We start from the raw sequence: 19581 nt of genomic DNA, 5'->3' as shown, positions 1-19581 counted from the left end.
CCTGCCTCCCATATATTCCCCCACCTTAAATTCCTCCATATACCTGTCTAGTAGTCTTTTAAATTTCACTAGTGTATCTGCCTCCACCACTGACTCAGGCAGTGCATTCCACGCCCCAACTACTCTGAATAAAAACCCTTCCTCTAATATTGTCCTTGAACTTCCCAGCCCTTATCTTAAAGCCATGTCCTCTTGTATTGAGCAGTGGAACCCTGGGAAAGAAGCGCTGGCTGTCCACTCTATCTATTCCTCTTAATATTTTGTACACCTCTATCAGGTCTCCTCTCATCCTCCTTCTCTCCAGAGAGTAAAGCCCTAGCTCCCTTAATCTCTGATCATAATCCATACTCTCTAAACCAGGCAGCATCCTGGTAAATCTCCTCTGTACCCTTTCCAATGCTTCCACATCCTTCCTATAGTGAGGCGACCAGAACTGGACACAGCACTCCAAGTGTGGCCTAACCAGAGTTTTATAGAGCTGCATCATTACCTCGCGACTCTTAAACTCTATCCCTCGACTTATGAAAGCTAACACCCCATAAGCTTTCTTAACTACCCTATGTACCTGTGAGGCAACTTTCAGGGATCTGTGGACATGTACCCCCAGATCCCTCTGCTCCTCCACACTACCAAGTATCCTGCCATTTACTTTGTACTCTACCTTGGAGTTTGACCTTCCAAAGTGCACCACCTCACACTTCTCCAGGTTGAACTTCATCTGCCAATTCTCAGCCCATTCCTGCATCCTATCAATGTCTCTCTGCAATCTATGACAATCCTCTACACTACCAACAACACCACCAACCTTTGTGTCATCTGCAAACTTGCCAACCCACCCTTCTACCCCCACATCCAGGTCGTTAATAAAAATCACGAAAAGTAGGGGTCCCTGAACTGATCTTTGTGGGACACCACTAGTCACAACCCTCCAATCCGAATGTACTCTCTCCACCATGACCCTCTGCTTTCTGCAGGCAAGCCAATTCTGAATCCACTTGGCCAAACTTCCCTGGATCCCATGACTTCTGACTTTCTGAATAAGCCTACCGTGTGGAACCTTGTCAAATGCCTTACTGAAATCCATGTAGATCACATCCACTGCACTACCCTCATCTATATGCCTGGTCACCTCCTCAAAGAACTCTAACAGGCTTGTTAGACACAATCTTCCCTTCACAAAGCCATGCTGACTGTCCCTGATTAGACCATGATTCTCTAAATGCCCATAGATCCTATCTCTAAGAATCTTTTCCAACAGCTTTCCCACCACAGATGTAAGGCTCACTGGTCTATAGTTACCTGGACTATCCCTATCAACTTTTTTGAACAAGGGGACAACATTCGCCTCCCTTCAATCCACCGGTATGATTCCCGTGGACAACGAGGACGTAAAGATCCTAACCAGAGGCTCAGCAATCTCTTCCCTCGCCTCTTGGAGCAGCCTGGGGAATATTCCGGCAGGCCCCGAAGGCTTATCCGTCCTAGTGTATTTTAACAACTCCAACACCTCCTCTCCTTAATTTCAACATGCTCCAGAACTTTAACCTCACTCATATTGCCCTCATCGTCATCAAGTTCCCTCTCATTGGTGAATACCAAAGAGGAGTATTCATTGAGGACCTCACTCACTTCTACAGCCTCCAGGCACATTTTCCCACTTTTATCTCTAATCGGTCCTACCTTCACTCCTATCATCCTTTTGTTCTTCACATAATTGAAGAATGCCTTCGGGTTTTCCTTTACCCTACTTGCCAGGGCCTTCTCATGCCCCCTTCTTGCTCTCCTCAGCTCCTTTCTTACTACCCTATATTCCTCAATAGCCCCATCTGATCCTTGCTTCCTAATCCTTATGTATGCTGCCTTCTTCCACCTGACTAGATTTTCCACCTCACTTGTCACCCATGGTTCCTTCACCCTACCATTCTTTATCTTCTTCACCAGGACAAATTTATCCCTAACATCTTGCAAGAGATCCCTAAACATCAACCACATGTCCACAGTACATTTCCCTGCAAAAACATCATCCCAATTCACAATCACAAGTTCTAGCCTTAAAACCTCTTAATTTGTCCTTCCCCAATTAAATATGTTCCTGTCCTCTCTGATTCTATCCTTTTCCATGAAAATGCTCAAGGTCAGGGAGCGGTGGTCACTGTCCCCCAGATGCTCACCCACTGACAGATCTGTGATCTGACCCGGTTCGTTACCTAATACTAGATCCAATATGGCATTCCCCCTAGTTGGCCTGTCAACATACTGTGACAGGAATCCATCCTGGATACACTTAACGAGCTTTGCCCCATCTAAACCATTGGAACTAAAGTACATGCACTTTAGCCCTTCTACCTTACTACCTTTACACCCTTTATTCTGCTTCTCTTCCCTCAAAGCCTCTTTATATGTTAGATCTGGCTTTACTCCATGCACTATACTTGTAGTTCTCACATGACCTTTATCCTCCTCCACCTCACTATCTGCTCTAACTCTCTGGTTCCCCTCCCCCTGCAAATTTAGTTTAAACCCCCTGGAGCAGCACTAGCAAACCTTCCCGCAAGGATGTTAGTCTCCCTCCAGTTAAGGTGCAACCTGTCCTGTCGGAACAGGTCCCACTTTCCCTGGAACAAGGGCCAATTGTCCAGAAACATAAAGCCCTCCCTCCTACAGCAACTCCTTAGTCACATATTTAGCTGCATTATCTTCCTATTTCTAGCCTCACTACCACATGGCACTGGTAGCCATCTTGAGATTGCAACCCTGGAGGTCCTGTCCTTCAACTTTGCACCTAACTCCCTAAATTCTCTTTGCAGGACCTCCTCCCTCCTTCCTATCCATGTCATTGGTCCCTACATGGACCACGACATCCGGCTGCTTACCCTCCTTCTTGAGAATTAAGAACTCGATCCAAGATATCGCGGACCCTGACACCAGGGAGGCAACAGACCATCTAAGATTCTCTATCTCTCCCACATAACCTCTTATCTTTTCCCCTAACTATCAAATCCCCTGTCACTACTGCTATCCTCTTTTCCCTCCTTCCCTTCTGAGCTGAGGGTTCAGTCTCGGCGCCAGAGACACAACCACTGCATCTTGTCCCTGGTAGGTCGTTCCCCCACCAACAGTATCCAGAACGGTATACTTATAGTTGATGGGAATGGCCACAGGGGTGCTCTGCTCTCCCTGTCTATTCCCCTTCCCTCTCCTGACAGACACCCAACTATCTGTCTCCTGACTCCTAGGGGGTGACTATCTCCCTGAAACTCCTGTCTATTTCTGCCTCTGCCTCACGAATGATCTGAAGTTCATCCAGCTCCAGCTCCAGTTCCCTAACACGGTTTGTCAGGAGCTGCAGCTGGATGCACCTTTTGCAGGTGTAGTCATCAGGGACAACAGTGCTCACCCTGACTTCCCACATTCTGCATACAGAGCACCCGACTGCTCTAACTGCTGCCTCCATTTCCTACTCCTAAGTTAATTAAATTAATTAAAGGAGCTTACCCGGCCTTACTTCACTGGGAGCAAGCTTGTCCTCAGCCTCTGCTCACCGAAGCCTCTCGAGCCAAAGCCTTCCTACTCTGTCTCCCTCTACTCCATCGCCCGCTCCTACAACGCCCGCTCTGTTAATCTGCTTGCTTTTTAAACTTTCCTGCTGTCTCAGAGGCCGACCTTCACACCCTTGCGCAGTCGTGCCCCGTTCAAACTGCCGAAGAAATGTAAATGTAAATTGAAAATGTTTGTAAATTGAACAACATGGGGGTTGCCTGTTCCCTTCTTCATACAAACACACTAGTCTTTTGGGAAATTGTTAACTACTTTTCTGTTATGAATAAACAGACACATTGGTTTGTGTTTCATCCAAGCAATTAATTTAAGCATTATAGCATCTTAGTAACAAACCATAAACATGAAAAGATCCTTTAATTTTTGCACTCTGATTTCTTAACCAATCCTGGCAGCATAGCACAGTGTCCAGGAATCCTTTAAAGTCATAAAACTGTACAGAAATAAACTGGTCCTTTTGGCCTCCCTGTCCTATATCCTCTATTGAAGGATAAAGGATTTGATACCAGTTTCGGATACCATCCTTTCCCTGGTCAAACCTTGAATAATCACAATTCCCTTTTCTTACCATTTTAGCTCTGAAGTCTTACCAGCTTGTTTTTACTGACTCCCCATATCAGATGTTGGTTCCCCTTTGGGCACTGCCTCAGGCTACTTCTCCCTGCTCCTGCCTTGCACAGTTGTAACCCACCGTACACCAGTTTAGAGCCCAATCTCTAGGAACAACTTCCTACTTTTCCATGACTATCCTGAAGCTTACAGAGCTGTGATCTATAGATCCCAAGGGGTTCCTCCACAGACATGTATATATATATCACAGTCTTTGCTAAATGTGATCAATGAACTCATTAACACACACAAAATGCTGGAGAAACTCAGCAGGCCAGGGAGCATCTATAGAAGAGTAAAGAGCAGACATTTTGGGCCGAGACGTAAAGAAGCGTCTCAGCCTGAAACATCGACTGTTTACATTTTTCCATAGATGCTGCCTGATCTGCTGAGTTCCTCCAGCATTTTGTGCGTGTTGCATTCGATTTCCAGAATCTGCAGATTTCTTGTGTATGTTTGGAATGTGGGAGGGAGCCACAGCACCCAGAGGGAACCCAGGGACAACACTGTCTGTAGACAGTGGAAGAATTTAACCTGGATTATTGACGCTATTAACAATATGCTAACAGCTTCTATCCTCTGCCAACCTAATTCTCATAGATAAGGTCTGGCACAGCACCCAGCCCAGTAGGATTCAACAAATACTGCTTCAATAAGTTCAATTCCACCTGAACTTCACAGTACTTTCCTAAATGCCTTTTGAAAATATATATTCTACAAGCACTTATTGTCCTGTCAAACACAAAGCACATTCCTAAAGCTATGCTGTTATTTTAGGTGTTTTGTTACCTCTTCTTTAGTACTATATTTCTGTGGTTTGCCAACAATTCTTGGCGAATTTAAAATTCAAATGTGTCAAATTCTGTACTGTACTTGTCAAATGGCAATAAGCTTGTACATTTTGAGGGGGATTGATTGACAGGTTGGACGTTGAACATTTTCCTTCACTGAGAGTATCTAGAACAAGGAGACAGTTTCAAAATACCAGGTCAAGGAAGGAAGTTCTCCTCTCAAAGTCAAATTTTCAGCACTATCTGCCCCCCAAAAATGATGAAAGCAGAGCCATTCACTCTATTCAAGGCGGAGTTTGGGGAATGCAAGGGAAAGGTGCTGTTGGGTCAGTCATGTAGAATGTCCAAGCAAGCCCAATGGGTCATTCTGTCCACTCCTGTTTCTGTTTTTTATGTTCTTTTGCATCATTTTGCTAACCTGCAATTATTTAGTAGAATAATGATTTTTGTTTTGCAGTTTTGTGAAACAGTGAAGACTATAATAAGAGACCAGAGGAGTATTTTTGTCACAGCTGCACTGGGACTGGCTGGAATTTTTTGTTTGGGCTTTGGACCCTCCACTACTCTCCCAACTATCCTTATACCCTTCTTCCTGTGGATGGCTGGCTAACATGCAGGATCTCAGATGGAGTGTAAATATGTGATATAGCACAGTGATTATGTACAGAATGTATGGATATGATTTATAAATTTGTGGGCTTTTTCTGTGATGTAGCTCCATCAATACATGTGTTTATTTATGCCATGTAAGCTAATATAACCTTCCAATGGAAAGCTTTGTTCTTTAATCACATTTTTAATTAACTCTTTATTTCATAACAATTCTGTGTTACTGTGATATTCTGAAATGTTTAAAAATGCTTTTGTGCTTCACTGCATTCTTTTCATTTCTTTCTGTTAACCACTCATGATTTTGGCCAACACAAGTTATACAAATGGGTACTTGCACACAGAATAGTATTATCCAGGATTTAAATAAAATGTTAATTCTAAATACCTTCTGATTAAGAAATAAAACATGTTCATTTTAAATGGTTATAATGAGTATATTTATTTAGTCTGCAAGTGTTCATATACAAAATCAAGCACAAATTTAAAAAAATTTAAAAAGCGAAAAATAGCTTTGACCAGCAGCCAGTCCAGACATCGGAAATTTTGAGAGGAGGGGACTTCAATCAGTCCACTGCCCGAGTACAAAAAGCAGCAATGGGTCACTACAGCAAGAAAGAGCTTTGAACCAGTGATCAGTCAATGTTTTCAATTGAATAGTAAGAGCAAATTAAAGGAATGCAGGGGCAGGCACCACGCCCATTGTTGCAGCAACCGTTCTCTGAGTGGACAGAGTCGGAGTGATAATCTTAAGGCTTTAGCTCTTTGAGGCTTCCACAAAGAGAGGCTTCAGTCAGAGAAAGCTAAAGAAAAGAAAAGCTCAAGATTTTTTCCTTCCCTTCTTTATATCTGCTCAGCTAGGAGAGTAGAGATGCCAGGCAGGATAGTGAACTACTCCTCTTGTAGGATGTGAGAAGGTAGGGAGACCTCCACTGTGCCCAATGACTACAACTGTGAGAAGTGCATTCAGCTGCAGCTTCGAACAAACCTCATTTGGGATTTGGAGCTGGAACTCAATGAACTCTGGATCATTTGAGTGGCTGAAGGGGTGATAGAATAGGACATACAGAGAGGTAGTTACACCCAAGGTACAGGACACAGGAACTGGGTGACAGTCAGAGCTAAGGAGCCAGTGCAGAGTACCTTCTCAACAAGAAGTATATCACTTTTGGTGGGGGTGGGGAGGGTTCACCAAACGGAGAGAAGTCTCAGTAGTCGAGTCTGCCTCTGTTACTCAGAGAAAGGGGGAGGAAAAGGCATGGTGTGGTGTTGGGATATTCGTTAGTTAGGAGAATGCACAGGAGGTTCTGTGGATTTCTGGATGGTAAGTTGCTTCCTTGGTGCTAGGGTCCAGGATATCTCTGATCGAGTCCTCAGCATTCTAAGTTGGGAGGGTGAACAGCCAGAAATCGTGGATCATGTAGGTACCAATGACATGGGTAGGACAAGTAACAAGGTTCTGCATTGAGAGTTCAGGGAGTTAGGTGCTAAGTTAAAGGGCAGGACCTCCAGGGTTGTGATCTTAGAATTGCTACCTGTGCCACATACTAGTGAGGCCACAACTAGGAAGATTATACAGTTTAATACATGACTAAGGAGTTGGAGTAGGAGGGAGGGCATCAGATTTTTCAATCATTAGGCGTGTACAGAAGAGATGGTTTGTACATGAATTCAAGGGGGACTAATACCCTGGTGGGAAGGTTTGTTAATGCCATACGGTTGGGTTTAAACTAGAGGTACTGGGGGATGGGAACCAGAGTGTCAGAGCAGTTAGTGGAGAGGTTGTGGAGGCAGAAGTGGGTAAGATCTCAGACAAAGTCAGGAATGAAAAGGTTGAGCGTGGTGTGATTAGCGTCCTGAGCTGTGTATACTTCAACGCAAGAAGTATCATTAGAAAGGCGGAAAATAATGCGGAAGATGAGGTAGCTGGTTTACAAACAGAGGCAATGTGTAGTGAGGAGAGGCTGCTAATGGGGCAAAATTGCAGTCAACAGGATGAGTTACAATGTAAAAGGTGGGTAAAATTGAAAAGGATGAATACAGGACTGAAGGCGTAATGTTTGAATGCGTGCAGTATACGGAATAAAATAGATGAACTTTCAGTGCAGTAGCAGGCTGGCATGTATGATGTGTAGGTATCACTCTATCATGGCTGAAAGAAGATTATAGTTGGGAGCTTAATGTCCAAGGATGCACATTGTATTGAAAGGACAGGCAGGAAGGCAGAGATGGCGGTTTTGCTCTGTTGGTAAAAAATGAAATCAAATCATTAGAAGGAGGTGACATAAAGTCAGAAGGTGTTGAATCATTGTGGATAGAGCTAAGGAACTGAAAGGGTAAAAAGACCCTGATGGAGTTGTATACAGACCCACAACAGAAGCAAGGATGAGGCCTACAAATTACAATAGGGGATAGAAAATACATGCCAAAAGGGCAATGTTACAATAGTCATGGGGTCTTCAATATACAGGTAGATCGGGAAAATCAGACTAGTGCTGGATTACAGGAGGGGGAATTTGCAGAGTGCCTGTGAGATGGCTTTTTAGAGCAGCTCATGGTTGAGTCCACCAGGGGACTGGCTGTTGTGCACTGAATCAGAATTGACTAGAGAGCTTAAGGTAAGAGAACACTTAGGGGAAAATGATCATAATAAGATTGAATTTTCCCTGAAATTTGAGAAGTTGAAGTTAAAGTCAGATGAGTTGATTACAGTTGAGTAAAGTCAATTACAGAGGCACAAGAGATGAGTTGACTAAATTGATTGGAAAAGTTTAGTGGCAGGGATTACGGCAAAGCAGCAATAGCTGAAATTTCTGGAAACAATTCAGAAGGCACAGGATATACATATCCCCAAGAGGAGAGGTATTCTAAAGGAAAGATGACACAACCGTGCCCAACAAGAGAAGTCATAGCAATGTAAAAGCCTATGAGGGCATATATACAATAATAGAGCAAAAATTTGTGGGAAGTTAGTGATTGGGAAGCTTTTAAAGGAAGTAAATGGAAGGCAACTAAAAAGTCATTAAGGTAAAGATGGAATACGAAAGTAAGCTAGCCAATATTATTAAAGACGATACCAGAAGTTTCTTTGGACCACTGGAAAATGATGCTGGAGAGGTAGTAATGGGGACAAGGAAATGGCAGACAAATTGAATAAGTATTTTGCATCAGTCTTCACTGTGGAAAACACTAGCAGTATGGTGTAAGTGTCAGGGGTTATGAAGTGTGTAAAGTTACCATAACCGGAGAGAAGGTTCTTGGGAAAGTGAAAGGTCTGAAGGTAAAGGTCACTTGGACCAGATGCTGTATACCCCAGAGTTCTGAAAGAGGTGGATGAAAAGATTATGGAGACATTAGTAATGATCCTTCCAGAATCAATAGATTCTGGAATGGTTCTAGAAGACTGCAAAATAGCAGATGTCACTCCACTCCACATGAATGTTGATTATTACAGATGAGATCTCAGGGTACATGGAAGCACAAGATAAAATAGTCTGTAGTCAGCATGGTTTCTTCAAGGGAAAATCTGGCCTGAAAAATCTGTTGGTGTTCATTGAAGAAATAACATTTCTTGTTGTGTACTTGGATTTTTAGAAGGCCTTTGACAAGGTGCCACACAAGGCTGTTTAAGAAGCTACGAGCCCTTGGTATTACCAGAAAGTTTCTAGCGTGGATAAAACAGTGGCTGATTGGCAGGGTGCAAAGAATGGAGCCTTTTCTGGTTGGCTGCCAGTAACTAGTGATATTCCACAGGGGTCTGTGTTGGGACAGACTATTTTTACATTATCTGTCAATGATTTGGATGATGGAATTGATGGGCTTGTTGCAAAATTTGTAGATGATATGAAGAGGGGCAGGTAGTTTTGAGAGCCTACAGAAAGCCAAACAGATTAGGAGTATAGGCAAAGAAATGGCAAATGGAATACAGTTTTGATAAGTGTATGGTCATGCAACTTCAGTAGAAAAATGTGGTGAGGTCTCACTTGAAGTATGGTGAGCAGTTTGAGCCCTTTATCTTGGAAAGGGTGTGCTGAAATGGGAAAGGTTTCAAAGCAGGTTCACGAAAATGATTTCAGGATTGAAGACTTGTCAAGTGAAGAACATTTAATGGATCTGGATCTGTACTCACTAGAATTCAGAAGAATGAAAGGTGACCTCATTGAAACCTTGATAGAGTGGATGTGGAGAGGAGGGTGGGAGAATCTAAGACCAGAGGGCACAGCCTCAGAATACAGGGGTGTCCTTTTAGAATGGAGATGAGGAGGGATTTTCTTAGCCCGTGAGTGGTGAGTTTGTGGAATTCTTTGCCACAGGCAGCTGTGAAGGCCAAGTCGTTACGTATATTGAAGGCAGAGGTTGATAGATTCTTGATTGGTCAGGGCATGAAGGAATACGGGGAGAAGGCAGGAGACTGGGGCTGAGAGGATAAACGGATCAGCCATGATGAAATGGCAGAATGGACAGTGAGTCAAATGGCCTTAATCTGCTCCTATATCTTTTGGTCTCAAACGTTTCACACTTCAAATTTTATATCACATTTTTTGATCTGAATATTTGAAGCAGTTTTGAATGTAGGAATTTTATACAAAGCAATTATTTCACTGTCCATAACTAAGTAATTTTTGGTAAACATATTCTCCTTGAGTACTCTATTGGTATTTTTCCCTACACAGAGTGTGATGGATGGAATACCCTGCCTGGGATATACACATAGAAACATAGAAAACCTACAGCACAATATGGGCCCTTCGGCCCACAAAGTTGTGCCGAACATGTCTTTACCTGAGAAATTACCCAGGGTTACCCATAGCCCTCTATTTTTCTGAGATCGATGTACCTGTTCAGGAGTCTCTTAAAAGACCCTATCAAATCCGCCTCCAGCACCGTCACCAGCAGTCCATTCCATGCACTCACCACTCTCTGAGTAAAAAACCTACCCCTAACATTTCCTCTGTACCTACTCCCCAGCACCTTAAACCTGTGTCCTCTTGTGGCAACCACTTCAACCCTGAGAAAATGCCTCTGACTACTATCCACACAATCAATGCCTCTCATCATCTTATACACCTCTATCAGGTCACCTCTCATCCTCCGTCACTCCAAGGAGAAAAGGCCAAGTTCACTCAATCTATTCTCATAAGGCATGCTCCCTAGTCCAGGCAACATCCTTGTAAATCTCCTCTGCACCTTTTCTATGGTTTCCACATCCTTCCTGTAGTGAGGCGACCAGAACTGAGCACAGTACTCCAAGTGGGGTCTGACCAGGGTCCTATATAGCTGCAACATTACCTCTCGGCTCTTAAACTCAATCCCACAATTGATGAAGGCCAATGCACCGTATGCCTTCTTAACCACAGAGTCAACCTACACACAGCTTTGAGCATCCTATGGACTCGAACCCCAAAATCCCTCTGATCCTCCACATTGCCAAGAGTCTTACCATTAATACTATATTCTGCCATCATACTTGACCTACCAAAATGAACCACTTTACACTCATCTGGGTTGAACTCCATCTGCCACCTCTCAGCCCAATTTTACATCCTATCAATGTCCCACTGAAACTCCACACTATCCACAAGACCTCCAACCTTTGTGTCATCAGTAACTTTACTAACCCATCCTTCCACTTCCTCATCCAGGTCATTATAAAAATCATGACGAGTAGAGGTCCCAGAGCAGATCCCTGAGGCACCCCACTGGTGACTGACATCCATGCAGAATATGACCCATCTACAACCACTCTGTGCCTTCTGTGGGCAAACCAGTTCTGGATCCACAAAGCAATGTCCCCTTGGATCCCATGCCTCCTTACTTTCTCTATAAGCCTTGCATGGGGCACCTTGTCAAATGCCTTGTTGAAATCCATATACACTACATCTACTGTTCTACCTTCATCACACACAAAATGCTGGTGGAACGCAGCAGGCCAGGCAGCATCTATAGGAATTTACATCTACAGTCGACTTTTCGGACCGAGAGCCTTCTTCAGGACTAACTGAAAGAACAGATAGTAAGAGATTTGAAATTGGGAAGGGGAGGGGGAGATCCAAAATGATAGAAGACAGGAGGGGGAGGGATGAAGCTAAAAGCTGGAAAGTTGATTGGCAAAAGGGATTCGCAGCTGGAGAAGGAAGAGTATCATGGGATGGGAGGCCTAGGGAGGAAGAAAGGGGGAGGGGAGCACCAGAGGGAAATGGAGAGCAGGCAAGGAGTGATTGTGAGAGGGACAGAGAGAGAGAACAAAGAGAGGAAAGAAAAAAAGGGGGAAATAATAAATAAATAAACAAACAAACAAACAGACAGATAAATAAATAAGGGATGGGGTAAGAAGGGGAGTGGAGCTTTAACAGAAGTTTGAGAAATCACTGTGCATGCCATCAGGTTGGAGGCTACCTAGATGGAATATAAGGTGTTGTTCCTCCAAACTGAGTGTGGCTTCATCTTGACAGTAGAGGAGGCCATGGATAGACATATCAGAATGGGGATGGGACGTGGAATTAAAATGTGCGGCCACTGGGAGATCTTGCTTTCTCTGGTGGACAGAGCGTAGGTATTCAGTGAAACGGTCTCTCAGTCTGTGTCGGGTCTCACCAATATATAAAAGGCCACACCGGGAGCACCGGACGCAGTATACCACACCAGCCAACTCACAGGTGAAGTGTCGCCTCACCTGGAAGGACTGTCTGGGACCCTGAATGGTGGTGAGGGAGGAAGTGTAAGGGCAGGTGTAGCACTTGTTCCGCTTACAATGATAAGTTTAAAAAAGGAAAAGAAGTTTTCAACGGTCATTTAAATCGAAGCAAGAGGCGGGGAGGGAAGAGGTAAAAGAAGCTCAGAGAGAAGCTTTTTTTTAACTGATCGGGGCAAAGACGCTAGACTGCGCAGGCGCGTAACATAGGGGCAAAGGTTTAAAAGAAAGACCGGCATATACAGCGGCCATCATCAGAGTGGACTGAGGAGAGTGGGATGGATTTGGCTCAATCAGGCTTTGGCGAGAACAGGCAGAGGCAAGGTTTGAACGGGGCACGACTGCGCAAGCACATGAAAGTCATGTGATCAGCGGGGGAATTTAAACAGCAAGCAGAGGCTGAGTACGAGCTTCACTCCAGGTGAGGTAAGGCCAGGTAAGCTCCTATAATTAATCTAATTAACTTAGGAGTAGGAAATGGAGGCAGCAGTTAGGGCAGTCGGGTGCTCCGTATGCAGAATGTGGGAATTCAGGGCGAGCACTGTTGTCCCTGATGACTACACCTGCAAAAGGTGCATCCAGCTGCAGCTCCTGACAAACCGTGTTAGGGAACTGGAGCTGGATGAACTTCAGATCATTCGGGAGGCAGAGGCAGAAATAGACAGGAGTTTCAGGGAGATAGTCACCCCTAGGAGTCAGGAGACAGGTAGTTGGGTGTCTGTCAGGAGAGGGAAAGGGAATAGACAGGAAGAGCAGAGCACCCCTGTGGCCATTCCCATCAACAATAATTATACCGTTTTGGATACTGTTGGTGGGGACGACCTACCAGGGACAAGTTGCAGTGGTCGCGTCTCTGGCGCCGAGACTGGACCCTCAGCTCAGAAGGGAAGGAGGGAAAAGAAGAGAGCAGTAGTGATAGGGGATTCGATAGTTAGTGGGACAGATAGGAGGTTCTGTGGAATCCCAGATGGTCTGTTGCCTCCCTGGTGCCAGGGTCTGCGATATCTCGGATTGATTTCTCAGTATTCTCAAGAGGGAGGGTGAGCAGCCGGATGTCGTGGTCCATGTAGGGACCAATGACATGGGTAGGAAGAGTGAGGAGGTCCTGAAAGGTGAGTTTAGGGAGCTAGGTGCCAAGTTAAAGGACAGGACCTCCAGGATAGCAATCTCAGGGTTGCTACCAGTGCCACGTGCAGGTGGGTTTAGAAATAGTAAGATAGTGCAGATCAACACATGGCTGAAGGTTAACAACAGCAGCAGTAAGAGCGGTCCTGGTTTGGATAGGGTCAGGATCTCGGTTCGAGCTGGATCTAGAGCTATGGGTGTCAGAGTCTGGGTCTTTTTTACTGCTGCTGCGTCCTACCGCTCATCTTATTCCTCTACCACCCCCTATTCTCCCCGTGACCCCCAACCCTCCCTCCACTCCTCATCTCCCCTCCATTCCTCTGATCCCTCATCCTCCCCTCAGCCCACTCTCTCTGAACATTCCAAACCCCCCCCTCCTGAGACCTCCAACTCTTTACCCTCCTCTGACCCCAGCCCCAAACCTTGCCATGTCTTCACCATCCCCTTTGACCTTCCCCTCTCTGAGGCAGAGCATTCTGTGCTCAGCAAGGGCCTCACTTTTGTCCCCCTCCGTCCACACCTCAGTGAGTTCCGTGCCCGGCATGACGCTGAACTCTTCCGACGTCGCTTACATCTCTGAGCCTACTACTTTGACAAGCATTCCCCTCCCCCTATTGATGACCCCTTCTCCCGTCTTCAAGCCTCCTCCTCCTCCTGGACACCCCCACCAGACCTTCTACCTGCACTCAATCTTTTCATCTCCAGCTGTCGCCGAGACATCAACCATCTCAACTTCACCACTCCTCTCCCCTGTTCCAACCTCACTCCCTCTGAATGCACTGCCCTCAACTCTCTCCACACTCATCCTAAACTCAACATCAAACCCACAGACAAAGGTGGTGCCATAGTAGTCTGGCAGACGGACCTCTACCTCAGTGAGGCCAAATGGCAGCTCTCTGACACCTCCTCTTACTTACCCCTGGAACAGGACCCAACCAAAAAACATCAAACCATTGTCTCCCGTACTATCACTGCTGTTATCAACACCGGAGACTTTCCATCCTCAGCCAAAAAACTCATAATTCCCACACCTCGCACTGCTCGCTTTTACCTCCTCCCCAAGATCCATAAGCCTGACTATGGGTACTACTATGGGTAGGCCTATAGTTTCGGCCTGCTCCTGCCCCACCAAACTTGTATCTGCCTACCTTGACTCCATTTTGTCGCCCATGGTTCAGTCCCTCCCCACCTACATCCGGGATACATCCCATGCCCTCAACCTCTTCAATAACTTCCAGTTCTCCGGTCCTGACCGCTTCATTTTCACCATGGATGTCCCATCCTTATACACTTCAATCCCCCATCAAGAAGGCCTCAAAGCCCTCTGCTACTTTCTGGACAATAGACCTCACCAGTTCCCCAACACCACCACACTCCTCAGTTTGGCGGAACTGGTACTCACACTTAATAACTTCTCTTTAGGCTCTTCCCACTTTCTTCAGACCAAGGGTGTAGCTATGGGCACTCGCGTGGGCCCTAGCTATGCCTGGCTCTTCGTGGGTTATGTGGAACAGTCTATGCTCCAAATCTATACTGGTACTGCTTCCCAACTTTTCCTTCGATACATTGACGACTACATTGGTGCTGCTTCCTGCACCCATGCTGAGCTCGTCAATTTCATCAACTTTGCCTCTAACTTCCACCCAGCCCTCAAATTCACTTGGTCCATCTCAGACACTTCTCTCCCCTTTCTCGATTTTTTGGTCTCCATCTCTGGAGATAGACTGTCCACTGACATCTGCTATAAACCCACTGACTCCCATAACTACCTTGATTATACCGCTTCCCACCCTGCCAAATGCAAAAATTCTATTCCCTATTCCCAGTTCCTCCGTCTTTTCCGCATTTGCTCCAAGGATGAGGCTTTCCGTTCCAGAATGGAAAAATTCTGAAGAAATTCTTTCTTTAAGAATCGTAGTTTCCCTTCTGCCATCATCAATGATGCCCTCACCCACATCTCCTCCATTTCCCGCACTTCAGCCCTCACCCCATCCTTCCGTCACCACAACAGGGACCGTGTCCCCCTTGTCCTCACCTATCACCCCCACCAGCCTCCGGATCCGGCATATTATCCTCCGCAACTTACGCCACCTTCAACAGGACCCCACTACTAAGGACATCTTTCCCTCTCTACCCCTCTCTGCTTTTCACAGGGATTGTTCCCTCCGCGACTGCCTGGTCCACACGTCCCTCCCCACAGATCTCCCATCTGGCACTTATCCCTACAAGCATAAGTGCTACACCTGTCCCTACACCTCATCTCTTACCACCATTCAGGGCCCCAAACTGTCCTTCCAGGTGAGGCAACATTTCACTTGTGAGTCTGTTGGGGTAATCTATTGCACCTGGTGCTCCCAGTGTGGCCTCCTCTACATCGGCAAGACCCGACACAGATTGGGGGACTGCTTCGTCGAGCAACTACGCTCCATCCGTCACAACAGACAGGATCTCCCAGTTGCCACTCACTTCAACTCTCCTTCACATTCCCATTCGGATATGTCCATACATGGCTTCCCCTACTGCCATGATGAGGCCAAACTTGGAGGAACAACACCTCATATACTGTCTGGGTAGTCTCCAGCCCCTTGGTATGAACATCGAATTCTCCAACTTCCGGTAATTCCCTCCCTCTCCCTTCCTCCATCCCACCTTCACTCTGTCTCCTCTTCTAGCTGCCTATCATCTCTCATGACTCTGCCTTCTTCTACTACCCACAGTGTTTTCCCCTTAGATTCCTTCTTCACCTCTCCTGCCTATCCCCTCCCTGCTTCCCCTCTCCCACCCCTTGATCTTTCCTCTGATTGGTTTTTCACCCTCCCCCCCACCTTCTTTATAGGGTCCCTGCCCCCCTTCTTTAGTCCTGACGAAGGGTCTCGACCCGTAACGTTGACTGCTCCTTTCAACGGATGCTGCCCGACCTGCTGAGTTCATCCAGCTTGTTCATACTTCTTTACTAGAATGTTACCTGGGCTTCAGCACCTAAGTTACAGGGAAAGGTTGAACAAGTTAGGTCTTTATTCTTTGGAGCGTAGAAGGTTGAGGGGAAACTTGATAGAGGTATTTAAAATTATGAAGGGGATAGATAGAGTTGACGTGGATAGGCTTTTTCCATTGAGAGTAGGGGAGATTCAAACAAGAGGACATGAGTTGAGAGTTAGGGGGCAAAAGTTTAAGGATAACACGAGGGGGAATTTCTTTACTCAGAGAGTGGTAGCTGTGTGGAACGAGCTTCCAGTAGAAGTGGTAGAGGCAGGTTTGATATTGTCATTTAAAGTAAAATTGGATAGGTATATGGACAGGAAAAGAATGGAGGGTTATGGGCTGAGTGCGGGTCAGCGGGACTAGGCATTAGTAAGCATTCGGCATGGACTAGAAGGGCCGAGATGGCCTGTTTCCCGTGCTGTAATTGTTATATGGTTATAAGTGTTGGCTGCAGGTACACCAGCAGCATTTAATGGACATGTGGAAAGGTGCACGTATAGGTACGGACATCTTGGTTGTCATGCACACGTTTGGCCAAAGAGCCCGTTCCTATGCTGGGTGTCTGTTCACTTTCTCAAAGCAGCCTCCTCCATTCTGACTGAACCACGTCATCTCCACTCTTTCCTGGACAACTTTTCCTGTAAGAGCCAAGTGTATCAATTCAAATACTGCAATGGTTTTGGTGATAACCTTTACAATTCACATAAAAATTGTTTAAACATTTCCTGCACTGCATCTACACTTCTAGAACACTGATTTCCACCCTTACTTGTTTGTACAACTTCCTGAATATGAACAAGGACTTCCTCTCTTCCTTGCAGATAACTTTCATCTCTTCACTAATTCCAATAAGATACTCAAATATGTATTTGTACAGATGGATGCTGACTTACTCATGTATTCAGCCACTGGTCAATGTATCTTAACACAAATTCTTTTGTTCAAAAAAACTACTGCCTCCTCTTTTAGCTTCAATATATCTTTCTCATCCATCATTCACAATCTCACAATTCATGCAGAATCTGGTGAGCCCAGATGCCCTCTTCTTCTTAATTCCTTTAGGGAGGAAATACAGGAACATGAAGATTCACACTCAGTGATTGAGACTCAACTTTTCCCCATCCACCATCAGATTCCTGCACAGTCCATGAAAATCTTGTTTTTTATTGTACAATTTCTTTATTTTGTAATTGATAGTAAATTTACACCTTTGCATTGTTCTGCAAAACAAGATATTTCATGCCATTTGAATCAGTGATGGTCATAGAGAAGTACAGCCCAGAAACTGGCTCTTCAGCCCATCTAGTCCATGCCAAACTACTTAAACTGCCTACTCCGATCGACCTGCACCAGAACCATAGCCATCCATACCCATATCATCCATGTACTGATCCAAACTTCTCTCAACCATTGGGATCAAAATTGCACGCACCACTTGCACTGGCAGCTCATTCCACACTCTCACGACCCTCTGAGTGAAGAAGTTTTACCTCATGTTCTCCTTAAACTTTTCACCTTTCTCCCTTAACTCATGACCTCTGGTTGTAGTCTCACCCAACCTCAGTGGAAAAAGCCAGCTTGCATTTACCTATCTATACCCTTCATAATTTCGTATACCTCTATCAAATCTCCTTTTAAGTCTCATGGCATTTTTTCAGTCAAAGCAAGAGGCTGAGAGTGGAAGACTGAAGCATCACTGAGGGAAGGTCGTTTTTCTTTTCTTTAACTGATCGGGAAAAGAGGCTAGACTGCGCTGGCGCGTGACGCAACGCGCCAAGGTTTAAAAGGGAGACCGCCATATACAGCGGCCATCATCGGAGTGGACTGAGTCGGAGTGGGATGGCTTTGGCTCAATCAGGCTTCAGCGAGAAACAGGCAGAGGCGAAGGTAGGTTCCGGTAAGTTTCTGTTTTTCTTCTTTTTTTTTTGTTCAGACTAGTGAATATGCCAGGCAGGATATTGGAATGCCCCTCTTGCAGGATGTGGGAAGTCAGGGAGACCTCCGGTCTCCCTGACAACGATACCTGCAAGAAGTGCATCCAGCTGCAGCTCCTAATAGACAGCGTTAGGGAACTGGAGCAGGAGCTGGATAACCTCCAGATCATTCGGGAGACTGAACAGTTCATAGATAGTAGCTTCCGGGAGGTAGTTACACCTAAGGAACAGGGCACAGGTAATTGGGTTACCGTCAGGCGAGGGAAGGGGAAAGGTCAGGTAGTGCAGGGTTCCCCTGTGGCCATTCCCCTCCAAAACAGGTATACCGATTTGGATACTGTTGTGGGGAATGGCTTACCTGGGACAAGCTGCGGCAGCCGGATCTCTGGCACTGAGTCTGGTTCTGCAGTGCAGAAGTGAGGGAGGAAGAAGAGGAGAGCAGTAGTGATAGGGGACTCCATAGTCAGGGGTACAGACGAGAGATTCTGTGATCGTGACAGAGACTCCTGGGTGGTTTGTTGGCTCCCGGGTGCCAGGTTCAGGGATGTCTCTGATCGCGTGCACAGCATTCTGAGGTGGGAGGGTGATCAGCCAGATGTCGTGGTACACATTGGTACCAATGACATGGGTAGAAAGAGTCAGGAGGTCCTGAAGAATGAGTACAGAGAGCTTGGTAGGAAGTTGAAAAACAGGACCTCGAGGGTAGTAGTCTCCGGATTGCTACCTGTGTCACGTGCCAGTGAGGGTAAGAGTAGGATGCTCTGGCAGATGAACACGTGGCTTGAGAAACTGGTGTAGGGGGCAGGGTTTCAGATTTCTAGATCATTGAGACCTCTTCTGGGGCAAGTGGGACCTGTACAAGAGAGATGGGTTGCACCTGAACTACAGGGGGACCAATATACTTGCAGGGATGTTTGTTAGTGTTATTGGGGAGGGTTTAAACTACAAAGTGTAGATTTGCAGGGGGATGGGAACCAGAGTGCCAGAGTAGATAGTGGAATGGGGATAAAAATAAATTATGTTAGTAGTTCATGCAAAGTCACAAATAGTAAGATTGTGTGTGGTGGTAACAATCTTCTGAGGTGTGTCTATTTCAATGCGAGGAGTATTGTGGGAAAGGCAAATGAGCTGAGGGCCTGGATTGACACATGGAATTATGACATCATAGCCATAACTGAAACTTGGCTACAGGAGGAGCAGGACTGGCAGCTCAATGTTCCAGATTCTGATGTTTCAGACGTGATAGAGGCAGAGGGATGAAGGGTGGGGGGTAGGTGGCTTT

At 45.7% G+C, this 19581-nt stretch overlaps 1 protein-coding gene across 1 annotated transcript in view; it reads left to right on the top strand.

The window, feature by feature from the left end:
* LOC140725944 (lecithin retinol acyltransferase-like) overlaps positions 1-5928 on the top strand; it is a 71404-nt gene extending 65476 nt beyond the window's left edge. Inside the window, exon 2 of the mRNA XM_073041867.1 lies at positions 5416-5928. Coding sequence (XP_072897968.1) covers positions 5416-5568 — 153 coding nt within the window. The 3' untranslated portion in view covers positions 5569-5928. The remainder of the gene's footprint in view (positions 1-5415) is intronic.
* Positions 5929-19581: the final 13653 nt, after the last annotated feature.

This window comes from Hemitrygon akajei, chromosome 4 (genome assembly GCF_048418815.1).
Source record: "Hemitrygon akajei chromosome 4, sHemAka1.3, whole genome shotgun sequence".
In the NCBI taxonomy this organism is placed as follows: Eukaryota; Metazoa; Chordata; class Chondrichthyes; order Myliobatiformes; family Dasyatidae; genus Hemitrygon; species Hemitrygon akajei.
This window is presented reverse-complemented; position numbering and strand designations above follow the sequence as displayed.